General features: G+C 45.8%; 1 protein-coding gene across 1 annotated transcript in view; it reads right to left on the bottom strand.

Annotated features, from left to right (window-relative positions):
* Positions 1–27,959, bottom strand: part of LOC147712885 (polymeric immunoglobulin receptor-like) — a 306,547-nt gene that overhangs the window by 131,164 nt on the left and 147,424 nt on the right. The window contains exon 3 of the mRNA XM_086923545.1: positions 7,504–7,848. Within this exon, the coding sequence (XP_086779671.1) occupies positions 7,504–7,848 (345 nt within the window). The remainder of the gene's footprint in view (positions 1–7,503; positions 7,849–27,959) is intronic.

Here is a 27,959-nt window from a genome sequence, read left to right as displayed (position 1 = left end):
TCAGTCCCAATACCCACAAAAATATTTAAGACAATTAATTCTATTTTATCCTCCTTTCTATGGAATAATAAGAAACCTTGAATGTCTATAATAAAGTTAATAAGACAGAAGGTGGGGCAAATTTCCCGGCCTACCGAACTTACCAGAAGGCTTTTCTTCTATGCCAAGCATCTCTTTGGTTGCTTGACCAAACAGGTGACTGCCCTCTTTGGATTACATTAGAAGGTTGTTTTTTATATCCTTTCTCATTTCAAGAATACCTTTCCTTCTGACGTAAACCACAATCCATTTTCACTCAAAAAATAAAGCATACTTCCAAGCTCCTTGATTTGCATACCACTCACACTTCTATTACCATGGACTCTTTCCTCGACTCAACAATTTGGCACAATAAAAACTTGATGATCCGAAATAAGACCTTTTATTGGAAAACCTGGAGAAACAAGGGTTTAATTTGGGTTCATCAATTATTCTTGGACTCAAATTTTCTGCCTTTCAACGCTCTCAGTCATTTATTTAACCTACCAGAATTTACTGAAAAAAACTGTATTGGAAACCCTTGATCAGCTTCAAGTGACACATGATTCTTCTACTTTCCCACAGTCCTCGCCAAACCTTCACACATTATTAAAGACCGTGCCTAGAGCATCCACTATTTACAGATATTTTCGAGATATCAACTTGGTCGGACAAAAAATTAAAATAGAACAGTCATGGGAACGTGACCTTGATACATGCTGGACGTTATCTATTTGGAAGGGCATTTGGACTAAGATCCGTAAATCTTCTAGAGCAGCAAACATCACACAAACCTTGTTTTTTGTTTACTACAGACTTCTACTAACACCAGTTACCTTAAGTAAAAGATTCCCCGAAAAGTTAGATTTATGTTGGACTTGCTTGTCTCCTACTGCTGACTTATTCCCTTTGCTTTTTTCATGTTCACATGTACACACTTTCTGGAAACAAGTATGGTCTCAAGTCAACCTAATTTTTTACACTAAATTTCCTCTTTCTTTTTCCAACATTTTCTTAGGCAGCCTCTCCCCTATATGGGACAATGTTAAGCTTAATGTTAAAATCCTTGACTTATTGTTAGCAATCGCTTTTCAGCGAAATAACCATTAACTGGAAGGACTCTACAAAAGTTTCTTACAAGGCCTGGTGGTACAATGTTTGTCATAATCATAGATTGGACACTGCATTTGTTTATCCTATTAATTTGGCAACAAAACTTCTGGCTCTATGGTCACCTGTTACAACATATATTGATGTTTGTGCCAAACAAAGCTTTATGTTAAAACCTTCTCAACAGGAAGTTCTTAAACCACCTTGATTCTCCTAATGGTTCTGTTAATTTCTTTTTTCTCCCATGGTATCTTTCTCCACTTATCCTGTTTTATCTTCTTTTTACAATTGTTGTTCAAAGTCCAATATTAGTATTTTAAATGTAAACAGCTTTCAATGTATTTTTTTATATTTAAGATTGTATATTATATTCAGATACCTCAATTTATTTCAATAAATTTCTTTTTGAACTTATAGAACAAAGAACTAGTGTCCACTGTCCAACCTTAAAGACAGTGCATAGGGAGAACAAAATGAGGCAGTCTCGAACTCTAAGCTGTAGCCTGCAGGAGACACGTCCTCTTCCATAGAGGAGATCGTATGGGGGCAAAGAGCTATACGGAGTAATAACATTGAATAAATAAAATACGGCCTTCAAATGTATATTCAATTGTTACTGCATATTTGAACCCTGTTTCAAAAATAAGGAATGTGTCTTTAAGTTAATACTGGAACTGAAAACAATTACAATGACTTCTATAATGCATCAGAGATGCATCCACTTCTATCCATCATCCCCATCCACAACTGGCTACAGACTGTCCCTACTTTATTCAATGTTTCACATGTTTTAAAACCTGCTTAGAGGAATGTAGGCGTATATTTAAATGAAATGTAACTTTTAAATGTGGTAGGTGGGGCTTCCTGGCTATTAACGTTTACAATAAACAGCTTTTTGGCCGCAAAATTCTTTAACCGCTCCCATGCTCGTGACGGAACCGTTCCGTCACAAGCCTCGGGTGCGCTGTGCTGGTGACGGAACGGTTTCATCACGGCCCTCTCGCCGCGCCTGCGCGGTGCGAATTCCGCGCCTGCGCTAACGTTCTGTAGCGCGGGCGGGGCCGTGACATTACCGTTCTGGTACAAGCACAGCTCACCCGCGTGCCGTGACGGAGCGGTTCCATCCCGAGCACGGGACCGCCGCACGGCCCCCCCACCCCCTTAGCACTGCGGCAGAATAGCCGCCGCAGTGAAGGGGTTAAACAAAACGTTATGTTTGTGAGGTGAATTACCTAAATATGGTGGGAAAATATTGTCATGCAGGAATATCATGTCAAAAATATAGTCAACTCAAAAGTATCATGGGACAGATGTGAAAAGGCAAAAAACTGTTCTTTAAGCAAATGATATCTTTTTTTAATAACCTTGTGTCTAATATCATTTGCTCATTGCCAATATAGCTGTATATGCTGTGAGTTTGGGACTCAAGAATCAGTCGAAGTTAGGTTCTCTTCATGCACTCCCTGTACCCATTTCCTAATTTGTAAAAGAATAAGTGCTGGCACTCAAAGTTACACGGCTGGCCCTTCAGGATGCTTTGGGTGCCAAATATCTATGCTGACTAATCTTGATTCCAACTCATGTATCTTTCATCTACCAGTCACTCGTTGACGCCTTATCTCACTCTTTCAGGTTCTTTTTCATCCCTGCTTTCTCTATTTTCACTCTTTTTACCTTTCTCATCCTTCTCCTTCTCCCGTGTTTTTCTTTCCTGTGCCAGGTAAATGTCTAATGAGGAAAAATGAGTGCTGGTGCACCTACAGGCCACCGTCAGATCAAATTAGGCACTGCTTGTCTCTGGTAGTACTGACTTACTCTGGCCCACGTGTAAAAAAGCAGGCAATGCACTGCTCTTCATTTATCTTTAGCGGCACATCAGTGCGGGGCACAATCTTTCACCTTCCGCAGATTAAAGCTGTAGTCCCTGAAGCACAGAATCACAATGAATTGCACTGCATGCACCTCCTATTGTTTCTGTGACTCTCTCACAGAGCCACCATCCGTGCCTGCATTGTGTGTCAGTGGGCTGCCTTGTGGTGGTGTACAGCAGTGGTGGCTGGCACCTATGGGGAGTGGTGAGGTGGGCAAATGGGTGGTGAGTAAAAATAAAAAACATTTACCTGTGACACGTCCGACTCTGAACCTGTTCCTTGATGCACATCTTCCTCCTGCAGAGCGAGCCCTTGAGAAGTTCCTCAACCAACCCTGCACTGCCTACATGCTGTGAGAGCAGTGCCCTGATTGTTGGGAGCGGCCTCACTCGTAGCTTCCAAGGAAAGTGGAGCCTTGCACTTACTCTAACCCAGCTGTCTGAAGACAGCTGGATTCGAGGTTTTAAAGTGCGCATGTCTGGCTGGCTGCATCAGGATAGGTTTACGATTAAATGCAAATTGGGGTACTACATTGGTTTTTAACTCACTATTCTCGACAAGCCGCACTTAAATGATTAGAAGTGCCTACCTGTCTCCAGGTGTTGGCACACTCTCTATCAAAACGGGTTTTTAGAGAGCGAGGGCTGCCTATGATGAAGCATGACACCTGGTGGTGAGTGACGACAGCCCTTCACAATTTTTGACATGCCTAGCACTCCTATAAAGTAGTGAGATTAGGGACACGGTAACATAATGTAAGTGACTACAACTTTAGGGTAGCTATAACTGTGTGTATATGTCACTGACAATGTCATGAGCGATGTAATACGTGAGGTCATGAGCATTGCATAGCTGGGGCATAAATTATAGTTCACTCAACTAACTATACCCGCTGAAGTTCACTGGTTTTGTACCAGTGAAATCTGAGCCTAAAAATAACGTACCTGTAACCTTTGTCTTTTTCAATGAAAAAAAATATATATATAACATAAAAGATTTTAACACTCCCTCCTCTTTCTGTGAAGAGCTCTGTAGTGTCCTGCAGGTCAGGCTGCTGGTGAGCCCGGCTTTCACTTAAGGGCTCTGCAACACTGATTTGCAGCTCATTAAATCCTGCTGTGCTGCTTGAATGGGTATACACCCGTTACAACGCATCTTTTACTCCGCACTACCATTACAACGCGACTTTTACAACGCATACCATTACAACGCATTGCGCTGGGGGGCGCTCTAGGATAGGGAATAAGTATAATTTACTATCCAACACCTTCCCTAGGGTCCACGGGGACTGGAGTTAGAATAGTAAATTATACTTACCACTATCCAGCACCTCAAAGCGCTATGCGTTGTAATGGTATGCGTTGTAATGGTCGCGTTGTAACGGTAGGTAGTTGTAATAGTATGCGTTGTAACATGGTACATCCGCTTGAATGAGGTTAGGCAGCACCTCAGGCAGTCTAAACAAGTGAACCTCTGCCCCTGGTTTTTGACAGACGGCCAGTTAAAATGTGAGTCTGCAGAACAGTGTGATTCATGTGCATGTTCACCAGACCCTCTCTTACAAATTGCGCCATGTTTTTTGTTTGAGAAGGCAGTGTTGGGATGCTGGGACAATCTTTGACACCCTCTCTCTCCTTTCTATTCTGCTACAGGGCCCCTTATCAGCTGCTTTGCCGCATCAGCCAGGAGACCAGGGCGAGACTGAGACTCAAAACCGGCCCAGGTAAAGTGCTTGGCCAGGCCCCCAGGTGTTTGGGTGTGCGGCCGAACTGTTTACCAGGGCCGGTTTCTGCCGATTTCGTTACAGCGGCCGATATTATAGTTATGCTGCAAAAACGGCCCCGTGACAAAATCGGCCCCCAAAGGCCCAAAACCGTCCCCCAACCCTGCGGCCCAACGGGGAAATGCCCGGTGCCCGCTATGGCTAGTCCGGCCCTGCATGAGACAGATTCTTCGCTTTGACTTCGTGCTCTGCATCTTCTCGCCTCAGCCCATTCATTCTCCTTCCAGTTATCACTCTTCAGGCCGCGCAGTTATAAAGAGCAAATTGAGACTTGGCCACTTGCCTGTTTCATTGCCCGTGGGTGAGGAGTTGAGGAAGTTGGAATGCTGCATGTGTGGTTTGGCTATGTCGGTGAGAGAGTCTGTGTTCAAGGGTGAATTTTATGTGTGTTTTTTTATCCCAATCTCCTGCTACCAGGGAGGTAGAATCTTTTTTTAGGCATAAAACTCCAACCAGCAATATAGTACAGCATCTGTGATTACATCACATGCTCACAGGACTGCTCATTTAATCACGGAAACCTCATAATACATCACGCACTGACCAGATCAGAGGGTATGACCTATTAGTAATAGGTAACGTAACTTAAATGAGTGATTTTGAGCACTGTGGTTGGCCTTAACCTCGCTAACAGCTCTCTTTTACTTCAAACATATGTTCATTGATGTTTCCAGTCAGCCGCTGCCAAGCAAGGCATCCATTTGAAGCTATTGGTCTGTCATTAGTGGACTGTTATACATTTCTTGCTGCTCAGTAGCTGCTGTTTCTTAGCAGATTCTTTTGCAGCCTTCTCAAAATAGTAAACATTCCTAGTCTTCTTGCCAAAAAACAGAAGTCTTCCAACTTCACCTGTGGAGTTGTGAAATATGTATGTGTGGGGAAAAGTAACCTTCTCTGAACAATGAGTTAGGGAGAGGCTGTATGACCGGTTACAAGGCATGAACAGCTGCCCTTTGCCCATCTCTGACCCACACCTCCTGGTGCACTCAGTATTGAGTCCCATGGGACGGTGTTGTTCAATAAGATGCCAATGGTTCTCTTTGGGTTGTCGAGCTACTAGGAAAACACTGGTGTTGTACAGCTATCGTTCGAGTTGCCAATCTGTTGACCTAGAGAGGGTACACCCTTAAGCAACTCCTGCCTGGTCTGTTAAACCCAAATCTCTACACTCTACACCCACAACTTTTCTTATCACATGTTAGGTATTTTACACATTTGCATAGCATATTCACACCATGAGAGTACTCCCAACTTTTTTCAGAATCTGGAGAAGGCTGATTCATACTGGAGAAGGCCTGGCAAGGTTAGAGCTGATTATATTGTATGAATAGGTTACATTTTATATTGGTCAGCTAGATGCTCTTATGGATCTGAGAGGTCATTGTGTGTGTGTGTGTGTGCGTGTGCGTGTGTGTGTGTGTGGTGAATTATACCTCTTTTGTTACGCATTATTTTTCCCAAGACACTGCTGTTTGTTTCATTCTGCTAAGGTGTGTGGTTGCAGGGTGCTGATTACTCGGCCTCAAGCAGTTATGTTATGAGATCATTTTGCGAATAATTTTGCTCTAAGGCTATTATGCGGATAACCATTTGTGTTCGGTGTAATGTAACTTTTTCAGTTTGGTTGGTATGTAGGTTGGTGGTAAAATACAGATGTGTTAGTATAAATTAACCACCATTTATGTGGAAAATGCTTAGTCAACTAGATGGCCTGGAGCGGTGTTGTATGCATAACAAAGCAAGGAGTTATCTAACGTATACTGATGTTGTAGAGCTATGTGTCAATATGGCGTGATCTGGATTTGCTGCACAGGTTGCATATGCTAAGCCTATAATATGGCTTGAAACTGCGTTGTGCACATGATGGTGCCATGAGTTGTGCCAAATGTGCACCGTTTTTGAGTGAGAGTATACCATTAATTTAGGTTATAGTACAAGCTTCACCTGGATGTGCTGGTAAGGTAGCACACGTTTTTCACGCAGGATGGCTTAGCATTTTGATGGTGCTGAGAGTTATTTCTAAAGTATAATGTTGGTATGGTACACGGGTTATGCCAAGGAAGATATACATTGTGCAAGAGAAGCATAAGAAAAAGAAGCGCAAAGACTATGGTCACTCATCCTGCATCAGTCATTTGGTAGGCTGAATAATTTAGTGAATATTAAATAAGTATATAAACTGGTATTGGTTGCCCTACTTTTGATTGTGTTGCATTCAAGGCAAGGAAACCCAACATCTAGGTAGGATCACTGATGGGTGGGGGTGCACTAGACACTTGCCCCACTGCAAGCGCAGCCGCTTTGTAGCTCCTCATCCCACTCATCCCTGCAGCAGTGCTGGCGAGCTTGTAAGGTGTTGAAGCAGCAAGAAGATATTTGTATATGTTATGCGGATGGGCCAATTATCACCTTCAGAATGGAGAGGAATCATTTTTAATTTCCTTCCTTGTCCTAATCGAATATCGTGAGTCTTTAATTCCCAATTGTTTTGTATTCATTATTAGTCTCTGCAGACAGTAAACAGCTCTTCGAAGGAATGTTTCTTACTTGCCTTGCAGGCTAAAGTTTCTGTGGTACGAATAACGAGAAATAGAAAAGGAGCAGAAAAATACAAGGGGTTCAGCAGATCCCAGGAGAAGGAGAGGTCAGCAGGGAAGTGACTTGCACCCTCAAACAGATGGCAGCTACATCTCATTTAAATTATTATAAAAATAATCTCACCTCCATCTGCGCTGTCCTTATGTGAGACCACAAGGATGGTGCTGCAAAGGACAGTGAACCCACCAGACTCCTTGCACAGGTAGAACCCACTGTCCCAAAGCTGCAGGTCTCTGATGGTCAGCGCCATCCTGCCAGCCTCAGGAGTCATAGAGACCGACGATCTCACCCACTGGTGGTCTGGATTTATGCTTCCATCAGAATGCCCGATCCAGTCGCAGGACTTGTCACTTGTCTGTTTACACCACTCTTTTGACCACCGCTGGGACTGGTCGTAAACACACTCCAGTGTGACCGACTCTCCTACAACCTGACGCAACACCCTGGTCCCTTTTCCTGGATCCAAGCCTAGGAAATGTAAAGAAAAAGAACAATGTCATTTTGGTGTAGAGTTCCAAGCACCTTACTTGTTGCAATTGCAGAGCCTTGCTCAGCTGGACTCACGTCCCATTCAAAAGGGATAGCCCTTAGTCAATGCCTCTAACCGCACTATAGACATTGCAAATATAACACATGATTCCCAGCTAATTCAAATATGTCCTTCATAAACAAGCCATCACCATGCCCACTGTAAGACTATCAGCAGAAGGGAAGACCCCGGAAGTTACCAAACAATCTCTAACATACCCTAGCCAGGAAAAATAATGGATTGGGAGCTCATGCAATACCTTCACGAATGTGCACAACTGAACCATCATATAGTGAGATTTCAAACGACACAACACTTCTACCAGTATTTTTAAAGTATTCGATCTTGTCAGCAATTTGTGGTAAGGAGTGTGAAACTAAAAGCACAGAGAGAAAGGAACATTTGGGATTGTTTTTCAGGTAATATGTGCCAAATGAAGGTGTGCAAGCACTTCTGTACAAAATAATGTATGAAAACTGAAAAGAACATAAATGTAATTATACATGGTGTTGTAGACTCTACATCACGGCACATTTGGTTAAATAGGTGGCACACCACCCTTCTTAGGCACATTTTCCTAATCACCATTGATAATAAAAGGGGTTTTAAAGGAACGGAAACACCGATTTGTAAAGTGTGACATCACTCCTAAGGGTATGCAAGCGCTGGGGCCGTCGGGTTGATTAAGCAAGCTAGAGCCCAGAGTTACATGATGCTGAGCTGATCTACCGCCGGCAACAGGGATCGAACCGTGTCCCGCGCTCCGGAGTCGGCGCTCTTGCCTCTGCGCCACGCCTCTCCCTTGAGGGAGTTCTCAACACATTGACACAGAATGAGTATCTAGGCATGATGCATTCATAGATATGGTCCCTCTGCCAATCAACACTGCAATGACTGTACCTGCCTCCTGCGAGACTGATCTTAGTGGAACAGTCAGCAGGACAGAAAGACAACGTAGGTGAGAGAGCGCAAATTTGAATAGAAAAATATGTATAGGCCATATTTACAAGCACGTCGTATAACGTAGGAATGAAATGTATATCGTAATGTGAAGGTGATACTTATAGCATATAGATAACCGATATAATCCAAAGTAATATAGGAAATGTAACTGTATTCACTTTAGGACATGTATTAGATTTAGAAGGCCCGTATACGTAGTGGGCTGATGTAGAAATGGTGTAGAATTGCCTACGAAATGTAGAACGTGCAAAGTAGAATTCATGTACATGTGTAACCTTAAACGGAGAAGCGGTGAGAAATGAAACGTGAAGAAATGTGTAGAACATGTATAAAACGATAGCGAATGAGAATTATGAAGTTATACTCTATGTAGTTTGTATTCTATGATAATGCATTCACTTATATTCTATGTAAAGGACTTTTGCTAAGTACGAATATATATATATATGTTAAAGGTTATATTGTATAGAAGGCTTTTGTAAGAATGTTAGAAGGGTTTAGGTCATTTGTGATTTTAACCTGACTGACCAAGGCTTCGTAGGAGCGCAGTCCAATGTGTGTAATTTAGTGGACTCACAGGAGTCGTGAATAGCTTGATGTGGACGTGAGAGCCAAAGAGTCTAGCACTTGTTAGATTTAAGGTGACAACGCTGGACGAGGTTTATTGCCTGAACGTGATAAGAAGCGCTTGGAATTTGAGACTTGTTTTGAATGACCATTCACAGGACCTAGAAGGGTCAAAGAATCGTCGTTGTAAGTTAAAGTCTTGTTTAAGTTCATATGATTTTTAATCTGAAAGTGTCAGTAGAAGTCGCCAATAAGAAGATGAAGATGACATCGGAGGAGAAAGGTCAACTTAACGGACGACGCAAAGAGATGAAGCAATGGAAGAAGCCAGAAACTGACATCATCGGGGAAAGTCCGTGGTGGGCGTCAAGGGGCGTTTCACCCACACTGTGATTGTGTATTTTAGGGACAGTACCCCGGGGTGAGGATAGCAATTGGCAATGGGGAATTAGCGAAGGCGAGAGAGAACAGCTCAGAGAGAGAAGGGCGAAGGGTAGATGACTTGAGCAGATGTGCTGAGAAAGATCAGAGCACAAGGGAGCAGTAGGCCGAGGACCCTTTAGAGAGCAGATGGGTAGGCAGCAAGGGTACTGCTTCTTCAAACTTAAAGTTACCTTTAGAGGCTAAGAGAGTTTGAACTTCTTTGGGAGTCAAACTGCTGACACCTTTTTAGGTTAGGAACTTGCGAAGTAGGGATGTCACTTAGCATAGAGTAGGGACAGATTTAACTTGATTAATTTTCTCTTTCTGTAGATGACGCCAAGGAACCACTTCACTTCGATACTTTAATTGCTGGTTCTGGAATTGATATTGTATTCTTTTGTATACTTTGAGGTTTATCCTACGAGGATTGTATTTGCATTCAAATTTGACTTTTATATATAAAACTTTCAAACTTTATCAGTTGTAAGTGGTTCTTCGGAGTGGCGTCAGTTAATGGGGTTTATCTAACCTATGCGGGGTTTGTCTTTTACTCAATGACAGATAATAAGCGATCCAAAATCGACGAATGAGATAAGTTATTAAATTGATCATAAATTGACATCAAAATCTCATTCCCCGCAGTTGGTAGCAGAGTAAAGATGGTTATCTTCTTGAGGAAGACGACCTAGGCTAGGTTTAGTTTACCCCAAGGTCTCTAGTCATCGACGACCAGAAGAAGAATTGCAGCCGAAGACGGTGCTGACGGTGCGACGAGAGAAAAAGCAGCAGAGTCGATCGAGAGTGAGTATAAGGGTCATGCGTTGTAAGATTGCGGTGTTTTATGTTGTTCCTGTGTTATAATGTCAAGCGGAGTTGAATGCCTGTAGTGTGATTGGGGGAAGGTTGTGAGCGCGCGCAACCGGATGAAATCTTAAGCTCCAGGGAAGGACTTAAGTGGTTCGGGTGTATCGAACACCCAGAGTAATTTGTCTACCATTGAAAGGGGGTCATGAGGTACCATTGATTTCCCGACAGACCGATGATAGGGGGAGCGTAAGAGTGAGTGAATGAGTAACGGACGCTGGTCGTACGTTTACTGTGTGTAAGTAACCTATCAGTTGAGGCGATCGTCCGACCGTCAGAGGGAAGACGTTCGTCAGTTGAGGTAGCAATTACAGTTAGACTGTGGCCGTACAGTCAGAGAAAAGTGATCGCTTGGACGGAAGTAGTCATTTTTCAGCGTATGAATGAAAACGCATGCGAGATCGTGAGACGAGTTGAGAACGGAGGAGAACTGCTGCAGAGGGAACGAGTGACGTCAGCATAGAACCGCGCTGAGATTGGTTAGTTTGTCAGACGTCAGCGAAGAGTCGCACTGAGATAGGCCGATTAGAGAGAGCCGCCTAGGGATTGGTTAGTTGTCATCGGGACGTAAACAAGGAAGAGTAAGAGGAAAATTGTAGATTATCAAAAATGAAGTGTTTTAAGAGTTTAAGAGCACTCTTTAGGAGGAATAGAAGAAACTTATATGCCGGAGAAGAAGCTCCACCAGAAGGCACACCAGCGTATTATATGGCAGTGAATGTAGGCTTGCACTCGATACTATGGATCTCCGAGTGGAATAAGCTAACTGAAGGGAGTAAGGAACTGACGTTTCCGAGATTCGGAACGTTTAAGCTAGATGTGTTGAACGAACTAAAAGCGGTAATGCTTGCAACAAGACCTCTACCGAGGCCAACACAGTTCGAAGCACTTAGTGTATGGTTTAGAACAGCACACGAAAAGAGCGTAAAGAGGCGCCAAGAAAGAGTGAGACGATCAGTAAAGGCAGTACAGGATGCTAAATGGGACGAGGAAGCCAAAAAGTGGAGGGTACAAAAGATAGAAGCAGACAAACTGTACCCGATGCTGGAAGTTACGGGAGAAAAGAAACCTCTAGAGGAAGATGAGGAAAGCGAGACAGAGGAGGATCTGATAGAGAGGCTATTAACGGATAGACCACCTCCGTACAGCGGAGGGGCCGCAAGTCCCATATTACCACAAGAAGACGGAGCTAGATGGGGGGAATATAAATCGATCCCAGTAACGGAGTGGGATCCCAAGAAAGATGAGGAAGTACCTCAATCTAGTTCCGAACAGAGAGTAGTGGGAAGAGTAGTGGTCCAGAAGGTGCCAGAGACACAATATGCAAGGTCCTACCAAATGCCAGACGCTTTACAGGTACCTGTTACCATAGGCCCTATCGTATCAATCTATAACCCGGAAGGGGTCCAGCAGGAGGAACAGGCACGATGGGACAGGGAAAGAGCAGAGATGGAGAATAGGAATACCATGATGAATCCTCAGAGACAGATATTAGCACCGATGAGTCGGAGTACCCCATTGGATGCCGCAACAGGTCCCTGGATAGAACAGGGGGGTCAAAGAGGGCCAATGGACTTAAGGGGACCAAGACCGAAAACCCATAAAGAACTAAGGGAATACCTGAAAGAATGGGATACTGCCGAAGAGGCTCGGAATAAAAGTTTAGAAACAGGAGCAGAGTGGAGAAACCAGGATAACCGGATCCTCTCTCATTGTGGAGCTGGCGAAAGCAGCCCGGAGTGGGAGAGAGGGAGCCAGGAAAACAGAGGAAATGATTGCCCTATTATTAGCGGCAATAGGCAAATGTGCGACGACAGGAGTACAGGGTGTGGCGAAGTGCCTCGCGTCACCTTTAGTGAGGGGGAACGAAGGACGCAGGAGTATCGAAATACTTTTAGATGCACTCACCATACCCCGGGTGAAACAGTGCACCATTGGAATCACGGGAACATGGAGAGTCGTGAAGGGTCTCGCCATGCATCCGGTGATCATGAGCGAAGTCACGAGAATATAAGGAGTCGCGAAACGTCTCGCCATACTTCTGGTGATCAGGATCGAGATCGCGGGAGCATGGGGAGCCAAGAAGGACCTTATAGGTTATTGAGCGACACCAGACAGCAAGCGAGTTACAGTGATTTAGAACAGAACGGTGGATCCTATATCGTATCTGGAGAAACCGAGCCGAAAAAACGAAGTGTAGGGATGGGGGATGGAGTAATGTTCCACCACACCCCACGGGAAGATGGAAAGGCTTGGGATCTAGAGAGATGGGAACAAAGGGATGGAAAGAAAACTCCTCATAACTCACCTGTGCTTAGGCGTAGGGCGCATAGTGGAGGTGAGAGGGGTATGAGCGAACCACCTAGGACTGACATACTGAGAGCTGAAATAAAAGCAAGACGGATTGATGTAATGAGCTTAAAATCAGACTTGGACGAAATAATAGACGGCACAGTGGCAATAGAGAGGTTGGAACTGTACGCACCAGATGAAATATTGTTCTTATCCAAAGATGTTACTCGGAAAGCAAGGGCAGCTCATGAAAAACTATCTGAATTAGCGGAAAAGTATATGATAGACATGTCACGAACCAAAGCTTTACAGCCCAATCATAGGCTGAATTGCACAGACCTAGATTTGGATGAACGTAGAACGATTGGACTAAGAGTACACATACGGGAACTAGTCATGTGTATCAGAATATGGAGAGATCTGGATAGATGGGAGGAAAAATGGTCTAAGAAGGGATCTGTCAGAAGAAGTACAATTGTGAAGTCCCAGGACACAGACCTAATGCGAATGGAAGCTTTCCCTTTGCGAGAAATCGCGAACGGAAACTACGTTCACGTACCCTGGAGTAGGGGGGATTTGGCGGCATTTACCAATTCCTTCCCGAAGCTTAGAGAAAATCCCGTTGAGTGGTACAAGCAGGTAGAAAGGTTCGTGAAGATCTCTAAGGTGCTGTGGATCGATTTGAACACATTGTTCGATATCGTAGTACCCGGAGATTTGTGGATGGCATGCAAACTTAGTATTGAATGGCCTACTTGCGAGCCTCCGAGAGATACCCGGACAAATGGTCCATCGGATAGAGTCATGGAAAAATACGAAAGAGTAATAACATGGCTAAAAGAGAAAGTGCCAGTGCAAGACATAGATTGGGTTAAGATAGATCGAACAACTCAGGAGCCCAAAGAGACAGTTCACGAGTTCTATAAGAGGCTACTGAAAGCATTTAAACAATACAGTGGGTTAGACGTAATGGATCCTAAGGACATAGGACAGTTTGTGTCGAAGTTTGTTTTAGGATTAAGACCAGACATAAGCCTGATGATACAACAGCATCTGATCTGTTGGCAGAATAAACCTTTAGACGAAATTTTGAGGTATGCAAGGTACTGTAGCGATGAGATAGATTCAAAGGCAAAGAAACTCAAGGAAAAATTAATGCTGGTACAAATGCAAGCAGCTGGAAAGGGTGGACAGCGGCAACAGGGAACAGGAACGCAAGCAAAGAAACAGAATAATCAGAGCAGAGATGAGGAAGAAAGACCGAGACCGAGAATGGATATTGCGACACTGAAAAAGACAACGAGGTGTCATCAGTGTAACGAAGTGGGACATTGGAGACGCGAGTGTCCTTACAATGTTGAGACAGGGGAATTAGAACAAGAGGAGGAAGAGGTACAGAATAACGTGGTTAAGGGAGCAGCAGTCCCGAAGGGAAAGTTTATCAAAGGGGGGACTCAGACTCCTCGAGCCCCGTTTCCTCAACCACCTCGCATCACAAACGGAGGGAAAACCTATAGACAAATGCCATTATTTGTAGGAGGAGAAGAATGCTACTACGTTGATCCTCTTACAGGGCAACGAGTAAACAGGGAGGAAGACTGTACTCTAGGAGCAGCCCTGGAGGTAGATCAGAGAGGACCATACGTAGAGGCTGAAGTAGCTGGATGTCCTACAACCTTTTTGGTGGATACAGGGGCCAATCGATCCACGTTGAGATCAGCGGTAGTCCCAGGTCTGCCAATATCGGGAGAGACGATTCAGGTGGTAGGAGTCGCAAACAAGAGGATGACTAACCCTCTGACCGAACCAGTGTCAGTAAAAATAGGGAATTACAGTGACGAACATCAGTTTGTGATCTGTGATTCTAGCCCTGTGTGTTTGCTAGGAAGAGATCTATTGTGTAAACTGAATTGCACAATACATTGCACGCCTGAAGGAGTAGAAGTGCAGACCAATGATGAGGATGCCGATTTTAAGGTTGTAAACTCGCAAGAGTGCGTGGAACTATATCCTACCTTAACAGTGGAGGAGCTTCCACAGGATTTGAGGGAGAAAGTGTCAGCTGAGGTGTGGGATTTTACTGGAGAAGAAATAGGACTGATTAAAGGAGTAGAACCAGTAAAGATCTTGGTAAGACCCAATGCTGAGTATCCAAGAACTCCACAATACAAGTTGACTCCAGAGACGATTGCAGGAATAAAGCCTGTGATCGAATACATGATTAAACAGGGAATACTGAAGGAGATCGTGGGTAGTCCATGTAACTCCCCGATTATGGGTTTGCAGAAGCCTAGTGGAAAATACAGAATAGTGCAGGATCTTCGGAAGATTAATAACATTGTTGTCTCATGTTGTCCAGTGGTACCGAATCCATCAGTGATACTATTTCAGATACCGTTCCAAGCTGAATGGTTTACCGTGATAGATTTGTGCCAGGCTTTCTTTTCGATTCCTTTAGATGAAGAGAGCCAGTATCTTTTCGCTTTTAAGCTGGAAGATCGCGTTTTAACATGGTGTCGTATCCCTCAGGGGTATACAGAAAGCCCATCGATCTTTAACCAGCTATTAAAAAGAAATCTTGAAAGTCTAGTACTGCCCAAGAATTCGGTTCTAGTCCAGTACATAGACGACCTCCTGGTTGCGTCAGAAACTGAGGAAGCTTGCAGAGAAGACACCATAACTTTACTAAATCACTTGGCCGAGAACGGACACAAGGTGTCTCCAAGTAAATTGCAATATTGTATGACTGAAGTGCAATACTTGGGCCATAGGATTGAAAAGGGAAAGCGGAAGGTGTCTCCAGACAGAATAGAGGCGATCATGAAAATGAACGCGCCTACAACACAAAGAGAAGTCAGGATGTTTCTAGGCATGGTCGGTTATTGTCGGCAGTGGATAGCCAACTTCTCACTGAAGGCAAAACCTTTATTACAACTGACGCACAAAGGAGTAAGTGATCCGGTACCATGGGACAAAGATTGTTTGATAGCGTTTTTGCAGCTGAGGGAGGACCTATGTCGTGCCCCGGCTTTAGGAATGCCTGATTACACAAAACCATTTTTGCTTTACTGTTGCGAAAGAGAGGGATGCGCATTAGCAGTTTTAGCTCAGATACACGGAGATGCGCGTAGACCAGTAGCGTATTTTTCGGCTACATTAGATCCAGTAGCCGCAGCGTTGCCCGGATGTCTCAAATCCGTAGCTGCAACGGGTGTCAGCATTGAACGTTCTGAAAGTGTAGTAATGGGTCATCAGTTAGTGGTGTATGTACCTCATTCTGTAGAATTGTTAATGACCAGGACTAAGACTCAGCATCTGACAAATAGCAGGCTCACACGCTACGAGCAAGTCATACTGGCTGCCGAGAATGTGACCCTAAAAAGATGCTCCGTCTTGAATCCTGCAACTTTGATGCCACTCCCAAATGAGATTGACGACGAAATTTGTACAGATCATGATTGCCTTGATGTGACTGAACTATGTACCAAACCGAGACCCGATATTGTAGATGAGCCATTGACTGACCCCGATGAAATATTCTTTGTTGATGGTTCTTGTGTAAGAGACAATATCGGTCAGCTGAGAGCAGCTTATGCAGTTTGCACAATTACGAGAGTAATAGAAGCCGCTTGCCTGGAAGGAGTACACTCCGCTCAGGTAGCTGAAATTGTTGCGTTGACTCGTGCTTGCTTAGCGGGCGACAAACTTCGAGTCACCATATACACCGATAGCCAGTATGGTTTCGGGGTAGTTCACGATTACGGGCAGTTATGGTCTCAAAGAGGTTACATGACCTCCTCGGGTTCTCCCATTAGGAATGGAGAATTCGTGAGACTTTTGTTAGAGGCATTGCAAGTTCCAGCAGCCATTGCAGTTGTCAAATGTGCTGCGCATACGAAGAACGTTGATTTTGTATCTCTAGGTAACCGCTATGCGGATGAAGTAGCGCGTTACTGCGCAGAACAGGGATATTCTCACACTGATGTAAAGGTGGGGGGGAATCCAGGAAAGAACTGAATTGACAATGTTGTTGGATACTGTAGATACGTGGGATGAATTAAGAAGTGTTCAGGAAAATGCACCAGATGATGAGAAAAAGAGTTGGGAAACAGCAGGTTGTTCCAGAAGTGAGATGAATTTCTGGATCTCCGCAGATGAAAGAGCAGTTTTACCAAATGAACTTGTTAGTCCGATGGCAAGGAAATTGCATGGATCAGCACACATAGGTAGAGATGCTATGGTGAGAGTATTCAGACAAACGTGGTTTAACCCAAAGTTTAGAGTAGCGGCAGAAGCAGTGTGTCAGCGATGCACGATCTGTCAGCAACTAAACGTGGGAAAGAGAACACCAGTTACGTTGAGTCACATTGGGAGGTCTGGGGGGCCTTTCAATAGAATGCAGCTTGATTTTATAGAAATGCCTAAATGCAATAGACTCAGATACGTTTTAGTGATTGTTTGCATATTTTCTAGATGGGTTGAGGCTTACCCTACACGTAGGTGCGATACACTTACAGTAGCAAAATTGTTACTTAGAGAGTTGATACCGAGGTTTGGGGTGCCATCCTCTTTGGAATCGGACAGAGGAACTCATTTTAACAGCGAAATAGTGAAGATGCTATGTTCAGCTTTAGGTATCGATCAGAAGTTACACTGCAGCTATCGACCAGAAGCTTCAGGGATTGTAGAGCAAATCAACAGCACGATAAAGTCCAGACTTGCCAAAGTTTGTTCAGCAACATCCCTGAGTTGGCCAGACGCACTTCCAGTGGTTCTTATGAGCATACGTAGCACACCGGATAGAAAAACAGGTCTCTCTCCACATGAAGTGCTAATGGGGAGAGCTATGAGATTGCCATCGGTTCCGACTGCAGCCCTAGTGAACATCACAGACGATTTGATCTTGGACTACTGTAAGGGACTATCTGATGCCGTTAATTCTGTGTCCCTCCAGGTCCAGGCTGCAGAGGTTCCATCAGCACAAGATTTGTGCCATGACCTGAGTCCGGGAGACTGGGTCCTGGTGAAGAAGCATGTCAGAAAGAACTGCTTAGACGTGCGCTGGAGAGGACCGTTTCAAGTCATACTTGTGACGAATACCGCAGTAAAGTGTGGAGGCCTGCCAAACTGGATACACGCCTCACACACCCGAAGAGTGCCAACACCTCTAGAAGAAACAGCTCCTCTCTCGGATGAGAATCCAGCAGAAAGCGGAAAGGCCATAGAGGGGGAAAGCCAAGCTGTGGAGGTGAACGAAGAGGCTGAGATTGAGAAGGAACAGGTCGACGAAGGTCAGGATACCAGTGGGACCGAAGTCGCCTCAGGAGAAGAGAGTAATTGGGAGATTGAATCAGACACTGAACAAGTAGAGAGTGACCAAGAAACGAGTCCAAGAACAAGGAGCGGGAGGACAAGGAGTGATGAAGCTAGTTGGCCGGAGAGAAGGAGAAGGCCAAGCTTGAAAACAGATCAAGAAAGAACACTTGTCCCGATCGCTGAAGAATCGGACCAGGAGGAGGAAACTACAGACTCAGGAACTGAAAGTCCAAGGAGATCGAGAAGGGTACGTGTGCCCTGCAGAAGGTACGCCACCCCAGAGTGGACTTATCTAGTAGATGTCTTGGGGACAGAAATCTGGGAGAGTGAAGAAAGTGAAAGTAATCGATCACGATCCATTTGTGGCAGTGGAGATATGGATGTTGACGCCTGGACTCGAGACTGAGGGGTTACTGACTTTCACACTTCCCATACCCCCATATTTGAGTCAAATTCAAGATCTAGTGCTAAATAGATTACAGTTTCCTACTTTTGGTCAGCAAATTCCAGAAGAAGAAGAGAAAGTTATTCGTTTTGAATTATTAGAAATTGTTGTGAAAGCTGCAGGTGCGAGAATAATTGTTGATGCATAAAGACTTTTGTATATAAGCTATAAAGAAGAAGATAACCTAGCGCCGAGTGGAAAGAAGAATAAAATTAGGGATTATATTTAGAGGACGGAGAAGGGTTAGGGTTGTCTGTTGCTAAAAGAGAAAAAATATTGTTGCGAAAAAGAGACTTTGATGATAAAGAGCACTTTAAAAAAAGAAAATAAAGACTTGCAAAGAAAACTTTTTCGCAAAAGAAGGAGCTACGCTGTTTTGATAACATGGAGAACGGCAACCCAAACCGAAAAGCTAGATGTATAGTAGGTACACTAATAGCAGTAGTAATATCTCTCATAATTACAGTAGTGACCATATCATACATAATAGGACATGAAAGTGATAAAGAAACAGCAAATGTACAGCCTGTAACGACTTTGAAACCTGCTCTTATGGGGAAAAAAGAGGAGAGCAATGTTATACGTGAAAAAGCGTTATTGGCAGATGAAGCTCGTAGATTACACATAGATGAGTCACAGGGAAACTTTAGGTCAAACGCATATGCTAAACTATTATACGAGTATATCGATGCCATGGAGGCCAAAGATTGCTATGTTTGTATGCAATTGCCGGCTTCTGTAGACGAAGGCATTAGATGTCATCATCTCCCGTTGACTTATGGGATAACATGTAGTTTACTGCTTAGTATATTTTATGGTAGAGAAGGATTTGAGTACTACTTTTCAAATTATGATTCGGTACTGCCTGAAGTTCCGAATTATAAGCAAATGAATAAGTGGGACTATTACAAAAAAGAGGATAGATTAGCCAAATTCTTTCTTCCATGGGATACATTAGATACATCATACGCACGCAGAAATAATCTAACTTGCAAAGTGACAGAAATAGAGAAAAAGTTTATAGGACAAGTAGACGATAGATACAGAAGACAGAAGATTCTAAAAATGTCAGGATAATGGAAAACGGATTGGACCGAAGAAGAGAAGGCACATAAAAGGAAAGGTAGCAATGGTCCAATAGCTTTGGATAGAACGCAGAAAGGAAAGTTATGTTTAACTCGAAGCAAGACATATTACGAGAATGTATTCGTAGGTGAAGTAAATTGTGAACATGCTTTTCGTTTAGAGTATTATACGAAAGATTTCATGAAAGGGATGCAAGCGATTCCGAATGTATATTTTGTATGTGGAAGAAATGCCTATGTAAAACTACCTGACAATTGGTATGGTTCGTGTTACTTGGCAATTGTCTTCCCCAAAATATATCATGCAAAGGATGTAGTGATTATAGAAGGAAAGGCTTCGAGGAGAGCGAAAAGGGAAGTAGGAGATGCAGAAGTAGTAGGAGATGTATTTGGAGCAATGTTTCCTATGTTAGGTTTAATACTTAACAATGTTAAGATCAGGAGACTGGCTACAGTTGTGGATAGATTATCTGCAAGTACTGCAAGGTCATTAATGTTAGTAGAAGGCGAGATGCAGTCGATTAGAGCAATGGTTCTTCAGAACCGACTTGCTTTAGATGTACTGCTAGCAAAAGAAGGCGGAGTTTGTAAGGCTTTGAAGGTTCAGGAATGTTGTACTTATATTCCTGATAATTCAAAACCACTTGAGAAAGTCATAAACAACATTACACAGATTCATCAAGAGATCGAAGACTTATCAAAAATAAACGTTTGGGAAAAAGTCGGTCATGGAGTAGGAAAAGGTTGGAAGTTGGTTTGCCAACCTTGGTAAAAGCATAGTATGGTACATAATAAAGCCTGTATTGATAGTATTAATTTGTATAATCACAATATTAGGGTTAGTGAAATTGTATAAATGGTATAGGTCGAACCAGTTACAAAGATCCATGAGAGAGCAAGAAAGGAGATTAGCTGTTCTACAAGATCAACAGTACAAAAGCTTAAGAGCTCTCGAAACGATGAAAAGAGGGAATATTGTAACTAGTCCTGTTTAGAGATGTTATTCAAATTGCATTTAGTGATGACTCCTAGAAGTCATCAAAGGGGGGACTGAGAGAGCGCAAATTTGAATAGAAAAATATGTATAGGCCATATTTACAAGCACGTCGTATAACGTAGGAATGAAATGTATATCGTAATGTGAAGGTGATACTTATAGCATATAGATAACCGATATAATCCAAAGTAATATAGGAAATGTAACTGTATTCACTTTAGGACATGTATTAGATTTAGAAGGCCCGTATACGTAGTGGGCTGATGTAGAAATGGTGTAGAATTGCCTACGAAATGTAGAACGTGCAAAGTAGAATTCATGTACATGTGTAACCTTAAACGGAGAAGCGGTGAGAAATGAAACGTGAAGAAATGTGTAGAACATGTATAAAACGATAGCGAATGAGAATTATGAAGTTATACTCTATGTAGTTTGTATTCTATGATAATGCATTCACTTATATTCTATGTAAAGGACTTTTGCTAAGTATGAATATATATATATATGTTAAAGGTTATATTGTATAGAAGGCTTTTGTAAGAATGTTAGAAGGGTTTAGGTCATTTGTGATTTTAACCTGACTGACCAAGGCTTCGTAGGAGCGCAGTCCAATGTGTGTAATTTAGTGGACTCACAGGAGTCGTGAATAGCTTGATGTGGACGTGAGAGCCAAAGAGTCTAGCACTTGTTAGATTTAAGGTGACAACGCTGGACGAGGTTTATTGCCTGAACGTGATAAGAAGCGCTTGGAATTTGAGACTTGTTTTGAATGACCATTCACAGGACCTAGAAGGGTCAAAGAATCGTCGTTGTAAGTTAAAGTCTTGTTTAAGTTCATATGATTTTTAATCTGAAAGTGTCAGTAGAAGTCGCCAATAAGAAGATGAAGATGACATCGGAGGAGAAAGGTCAACTTAACGGACGACGCAAAGAGATGAAGCAATGGAAGAAGCCAGAAACTGACATCATCGGGGAAAGTCCGTGGTGGGCGTCAAGGGGCGTTTCACCCACACTGTGATTGTGTATTTTAGGGACAGTACCCCGGGGTGAGGATAGCAATTGGCAATGGGGAATTAGCGAAGGCGAGAGAGAACAGCTCAGAGAGAGAAGGGCGAAGGGTAGATGACTTGAGCAGATGTGCTGAGAAAGATCAGAGCACAAGGGAGCAGTAGGCCGAGGACCCTTTAGAGAGCAGATGGGTAGGCAGCAAGGGTACTGCTTCTTCAAACTTAAAGTTACCTTTAGAGGCTAAGAGAGTTTGAACTTCTTTGGGAGTCAAACTGCTGACACCTTTTTAGGTTAGGAACTTGCGAAGTAGGGATGTCACTTAGCATAGAGTAGGGACAGATTTAACTTGATTAATTTTCTCTTTCTGTAGATGACGCCAAGGAACCACTTCACTTCGATACTTTAATTGCTGGTTCTGGAATTGATATTGTATTCTTTTGTATACTTTGAGGTTTATCCTACGAGGATTGTATTTGCATTCAAATTTGACTTTTATATATAAAACTTTCAAACTTTATCAGTTGTAAGTGGTTCTTCGGAGTGGCGTCAGTTAATGGGGTTTATCTAACCTATGCGGGGTTTGTCTTTTACTCAATGACAGATAATAAGCGATCCAAAATCGACGAATGAGATAAGTTATTAAATTGATCATAAATTGACATCAAAATCTCATTCCCCGCATAGGCATAGGTTGTTGGGGTAGCATGGGCACAGGTCAGAGCGTTAGTGTGACAATGTGACCACTTGCAGTAGTCAAAACGAGCTGGCACTACCAGGCAGCTGCCCATCCACCATTTCAGAGCCTTGGAGGCAGTGCTTCCTTTTTGCAAGTGGTTGGGGGTGGTGGGCAACCAGCGCCCGTTTTTGAAGACTCAGACTTAAATTTCATCATCAGATTTTGACCCAGACCAAAAGAGAAGAAGGAACACCGAAGGTGGAAGAGAAAGGCAGACAGTGACAAAGGTGGGTAGAAAAGCTGATAGGAAGTGTAGGGTGGTGGAGGAAAGAGCAACAAGGTGGAAACAAAACTAGGCAGCCTTGGTATTCTGCAGGCATGGCATTCTGTAATGCTGTGACAGTTTCGTATGAAACATTTTGGATCCCTGCACTTATTTGTCTTAAGCATTTCTTGGGCCTCACACAATTGACAGGGAGCGGCAGTGACACACTTTGAATCCAGACCCTCACTCTCTACTGGTCTCTTTCCATGGCTACCTGTAGAGTGATCTCAAATAGACTGGGCAGAAACTGGGCAGAAAAGAAGTGCCTCTCTCCTCGTTGGAATTCAGCCTGTCTAGCCTGACTGAAGACCTTTTTAGGTCTCACCTGGCGTTGCAGCGCACATGCTCTGCTTGCTCTGCGAGAGCTTCTTGGAGTCGATACAGTTCCAAAATGGGACTTGAAGCCCCGCCCCTCTTTCCAATTGGCTTGCGTCATCATTTATGGTAAACGGTGGCCCGTGATTGGAAATGGGGCTTCTTGGTTACCAGACAATCAAACTGTAGCCCTACCTCAGTAAACACACCATCCACTTTACTGACCAGAACAGGGGTAAATGACCACAATGTCAATTTCAATACCCTAGGTGTGTGTGTTCACATTATTCCTTAGGCCAGGGTGTCTCAGTAACTCAACCTGAACCAAGTAAAATCACAGGCCAACACTTACTAGAACAAATATACTAGAAACAAGCATTGGAAATGCAATAGGGCTCGCATTAGGAAAGTTTGAGCTATTGGTGTTATAAATGAATTATTTTTATTTATGTGTTTTTTTTAAAATAGCTAAATTAATAGCTTTATCATTTACAATGCCAATAGTTATAACTTTCGCAAATGTGACACCTATAGCATTTGCAATGCAACATGTTTTGTATTTACGTGACTTAGATGTATTGATATTACAAATAACAATGGCTTTTAATTTTTTTAAATTATTAATACTTAATTATTTATTTAATTTGTAATGGCAATAGCTTAAACTTTTGTAAATAACATTTGTGAAGATTATGTTCAGTGTTTTTTATTGTGACGAAAATCCAAGAACAGAAGTGAAATATTAACATCTTTTTGTGATTTGTAATAAAGCGTGAAAGCTTGAAAAATTGAAAGAACATATTTGAACCAGTGATGCTGTGGTTGCGCTGAGTGGTGTGTGCATCGGTGTAGCTGTTTGGTGGGTGCATTGGTGGAGCTTAGTTGGAGCATCGGTGGAGCTGTATGGTGGGTGCCACGGCGAAGCTGTGTGGTGGGTGCCACGGCGGAGCTGTGTGGTGGGTGCCACGGCTGAGCTGTGTGGTGGGTGCATTGGTGGAGCTGTGTGGTGGGTGCATTGGTGGAGCTTAGTTGGAGCATCGGCAGAGCTGTGTGGTGGGTGCCTCGGCAGAGCTGTGTGGTGGGTGCCTCGGCGGAGCTGTGTGGTGGGTGCCTCGGCGGAGCTGTGTGGTGGGTGCATCGGCGGAGCTGTGTGGTGGGTGCATCGGTGGAGCTGTGTCTGTGGAGCTGTGTGGTGGCTGCATCGCTGGAGCTGTGTGATGGGTGCATCGCTGGAGCTGTGTAGGTGGAGCTGTGTGGTGGGTGTATTGGTGGAGCTGTGTCGGTGGAGCTGTGTGGTGTGTGCATCAGTGGAGCTGTGTGGTGGGTGCATCGGTGGAGCTGTGTAGGTGGAGCTGTGTGGTGGGTGCATCGGTGGAGCTGTGTCGGTGGAGCTGTGTGGTGGGTGCATCGGTGGAGTTGGGTGGAGGGTGCATCGGTGGAGCTGTGTAGGTGGAGCTGTGTGGTGGGTGCATCGCTGGAGCTGTGTAGGTGGAGCTGTGTGGTGGGTGCACCGGTGGAGCTGTGTGGTGGGTGCATCGGTGGAGCTGTGTAGTTGGAGCTGTATGGTGGGTGCATCGGTGGAGCTGTGTGGTGGGTGCATCGGTGGAGCTGTGTAGGTGGAGCTGTGTGGAGGGTGCATCGGTGGAGCTGTGTGGTGGGTGCATCGGTGGAGCTGTGTGGTGGGTGCATCGGTGGAGCTGTGTGGTGGGTGCATCGGTGGAGCTGTGTGGTGGGTGCATCGGTGGAGCTGTGTGGTGGGTGCATCGGTGGAGCTGTGTGGTGGGGCATCTGTGGAGCTGTGTGGTTGGGGCATGTGTGGTGGGGGCATGTGTGGTGGGTGCATCGGTGGAGGTGTGTGGTGGGTGCATCGGTGGAGGTGTGTTGTGGGTGCATCGATGGAGTTGTGTGGTGGGTGCATCGGTGGAGGTGTGTGGTGGGTGCACTGGTGGAGCTGTGTGGTGGGTGCATTGGTGGAGCTGTGTGGTGGGTGCAGCTGTGAAGCTGTGTGGTGGGTGCATCTGTGGAGCTGTGTAGTGGGTGCCTCGGTAGAGCTGTGTGGTGGGTGCCTCAGTGGAGCTGTGTGGTGGGTGCCTCGGTGGAGCTGTGTGGTGGTTGCATCAGTGGAGCTGTGTGGTGGTTGCATCGGTGGAGCTGTGTGGTGGTTGCATCGGTGGAGCTGTGTGGTGGTTGCATCGGTGGAGCTGTGTGGTGGTTGCATCAGTGGAGCTGTGTAGGTAGATCTGTGTGGTGGATGCATCGGTGGAGCTGTGTCGGTGGAGCTGTGTGGTGGGTGCATCGGTGGAGTTGGGTGGTGGGTGCATCGGTGGAGCTGTGTGGTGGGTGCATCGGTGGAGCTGTGTCGGTGGAGCTGTGTGGTGGGTGCATCAGTGGAGCTGTGTGGTGGGTGCCTCGGTGGAGCTGTGTAGGTGATGCTGTGTGGTGGGTGCATCGGTGGAGCTGTGTCGGTGGAGCTGTGTGGTGGGTGCATCGGTGGAGTTGGGTGGTGGGTGCATCGGTGGAGCTGTGTCGGAGGAGCTGTGTGGTGGCTGCATCGGTGGAGCTGTGTTGTGGCTGCATCGGTGGAGCTGTGTGGTGGCTGCATCGGTGGAGCTGTGTGGTGGCTGAATCGGTGGAGCTGTGTGGTGGCTGCATCGGTGGAGCTGTGTGGTGGGTGCATCGGTGGAGCTGTGTCGGTGGAGCTGTGTGGTGGCTGCATCGCTGGAGCTGTGTGATGGGTGCATCGCTGCAGCTGTGTAGGTGGAGCTGTGTGGTGGGTGCATCAGTGGAGCTGTGTGGTGGGTGCATCGGTGGAGCTGTGTGGTGGGTGCATCGGTTGAGTTGTGTCGGTGGAGCTGTGTGGTGGGTGCATCGGTGGAGCTGTGTCGGTGGAGCTGTGTGGTGGGTGCATCGGTGGAGCTGTGTTGGTGGAGCTGTGTGGTGGGTGCATCAGTGGAGCTGTGTGGTGGGTGCATCGGTGGAGCTGTGTGGGTGGAGCTGTGTGGTGGGTGCGTCGGTGGAGCTGTGTGGTGGGTGCATCGGTGGAGCTGTGTGGTGGATGCATCGGTGGAGATGTGTGGTGGGTGCATTGGTGGAGCTGTGTGGTGGGTGCATCAGTGGAGCTGTGTGGTGGGTGCATCGGTGGAGCTGTGTAGGTGGAGCTGTGTGGTGGGTGCGTCAGTGGAGCTGTGTCGGTGGAGCTGTGTGGTGGGTGCATCGGTGGAGCTGTGTGGTGGGTGCGTCGGTGGAGCTGTGTCGGTGGAGCTGTGTGGTGGGTGCATCGGTGGAGCTGTGGGGTGGATGCATCGGTGGAGCTGTGTGATGGGTGCATCGCTGCAGCTGTGTAGGTGGAGCTGTGTGGTGGGTGCATCGGTGGAGCTGTGTGGTGGGTGCATCAGTGGACCTATGTCGGTGGAGCTGTGTGGTGGGTGCGTCGGTGGAACTGTGTCGGTGGAGCTGTGTGGTGAGTGCATCGGTGGAGTTGGGTGGTGGGTGCATCGGTGGATCTGTGTCGGTGGAGCTGTGTGGTGGGTGCATCAGTGGAGCTGTGTGGTGGGTGCATCGTTGGAGCTGTGTCGGTGGAGCTGTGTGGTGGGTGCATCGGTGGAGCTGTGTAGGTGGAGCTGTGTGGTGGGTGCGTTGGTGGAGCTGTGTCGGTGGAGCTGTGTGGTGGGTCCATCGGTGGAGTTGGGTGGTGGGTGCATCGGTGGAGCTGTGTGGTGGATGCATCGGTGGAGCTGTGTGGTGGATGCATCGGTGGAGCTGTGTGGTGGGTGCATCGGTGGAGCTGTGTGGTGGGTGCATCGGTGGAGCTGTGTGGTGGGTGCATCGGTGGAGTTGGGTGGTGGGTGCATCGGTGGAGCTGTGTGGTGGATGCATCGGTGGAGCTGTGTGGTGGATGCATCGGTGCAGCTGTGTGGTGGGTGCATCGGTGGAGCTGTGTGGTGGGTGCATCGGTGGAGCTGTGTGGTGGGTGCATCGGTGAAGCTTAGTGGATGCATTGGTGGAGCTGTGTGGTGGGTGCATTGGTGGAGCTTAGTTGGAGCATCGATGGAGCTGGGTGGTGGGTGCATCTGTGGAGCTGGGTTGTGGGTGCATCTGTGGAGCTGGGTGGTGGGTGCATCTGTGGAGGTGGGTGCATCGGTGGAGCTATGTGGTGGGTGCATCGGTGGAGCTGTGTGGTGGGTGCATCGGTGGAGCTGTGTGGTGGGTGCATCGGTGGACCTGTGTGGTGGGTGCATCGGCGGAGCTGTGTGGTGGGTGCCTCGGCGAAGCTGTGTGGTGGGTGCCTCAGCAGAGCTGTGTGGTGGGTGCCTCGGCGGAGCTGTGTGGTGGGTGCATCGGTGGAGCTGTATGGTGTGTGCAACGGTGGAGCTGTATGGTGGGTGCAACGGTGGAGCTGTATGGTGGGTGCAACGGTGGAGCTGTATGGTGGGTGCATCGGTGGAGCTGTGTGATGGGTGCATCGCTGCAGCTGTGTAGGTGGAGCTGTGTGGTGGGTGCATCGGTGGAGCTGTGTGGTGGGTGCATCGGTGGAGCTGTGTGGTGGGTGCATCGGTGGAGCTGTGTCGGTGGAGCTGTGTGGTGGGTGCATCGGTGGAGCTGTGTCGGTGGAGCTGTGTCGGTGGAGCTGTGTGGTGGGTGCATCAGTGGAGCTGTGTGGTGGGTGCATCGGTCGAGCTGTATAGGTGGAGCTGTGTGGTGGGTGCATCGGTGGAGCTGTGTGGTGGGTGCATCGGTGGAGCTGTGTGGTGGGTGCATCGGTGGAGCTGTGTGG

Source organism: Lissotriton vulgaris, chromosome 5 (genome assembly GCF_964263255.1).
Source record: "Lissotriton vulgaris chromosome 5, aLisVul1.2, whole genome shotgun sequence".
Taxonomy (NCBI): domain Eukaryota; kingdom Metazoa; phylum Chordata; class Amphibia; order Caudata; family Salamandridae; genus Lissotriton; species Lissotriton vulgaris.
Note: the sequence above shows the minus strand (reverse complement) of the source record. Positions and strands in the feature narration are given on the sequence as shown.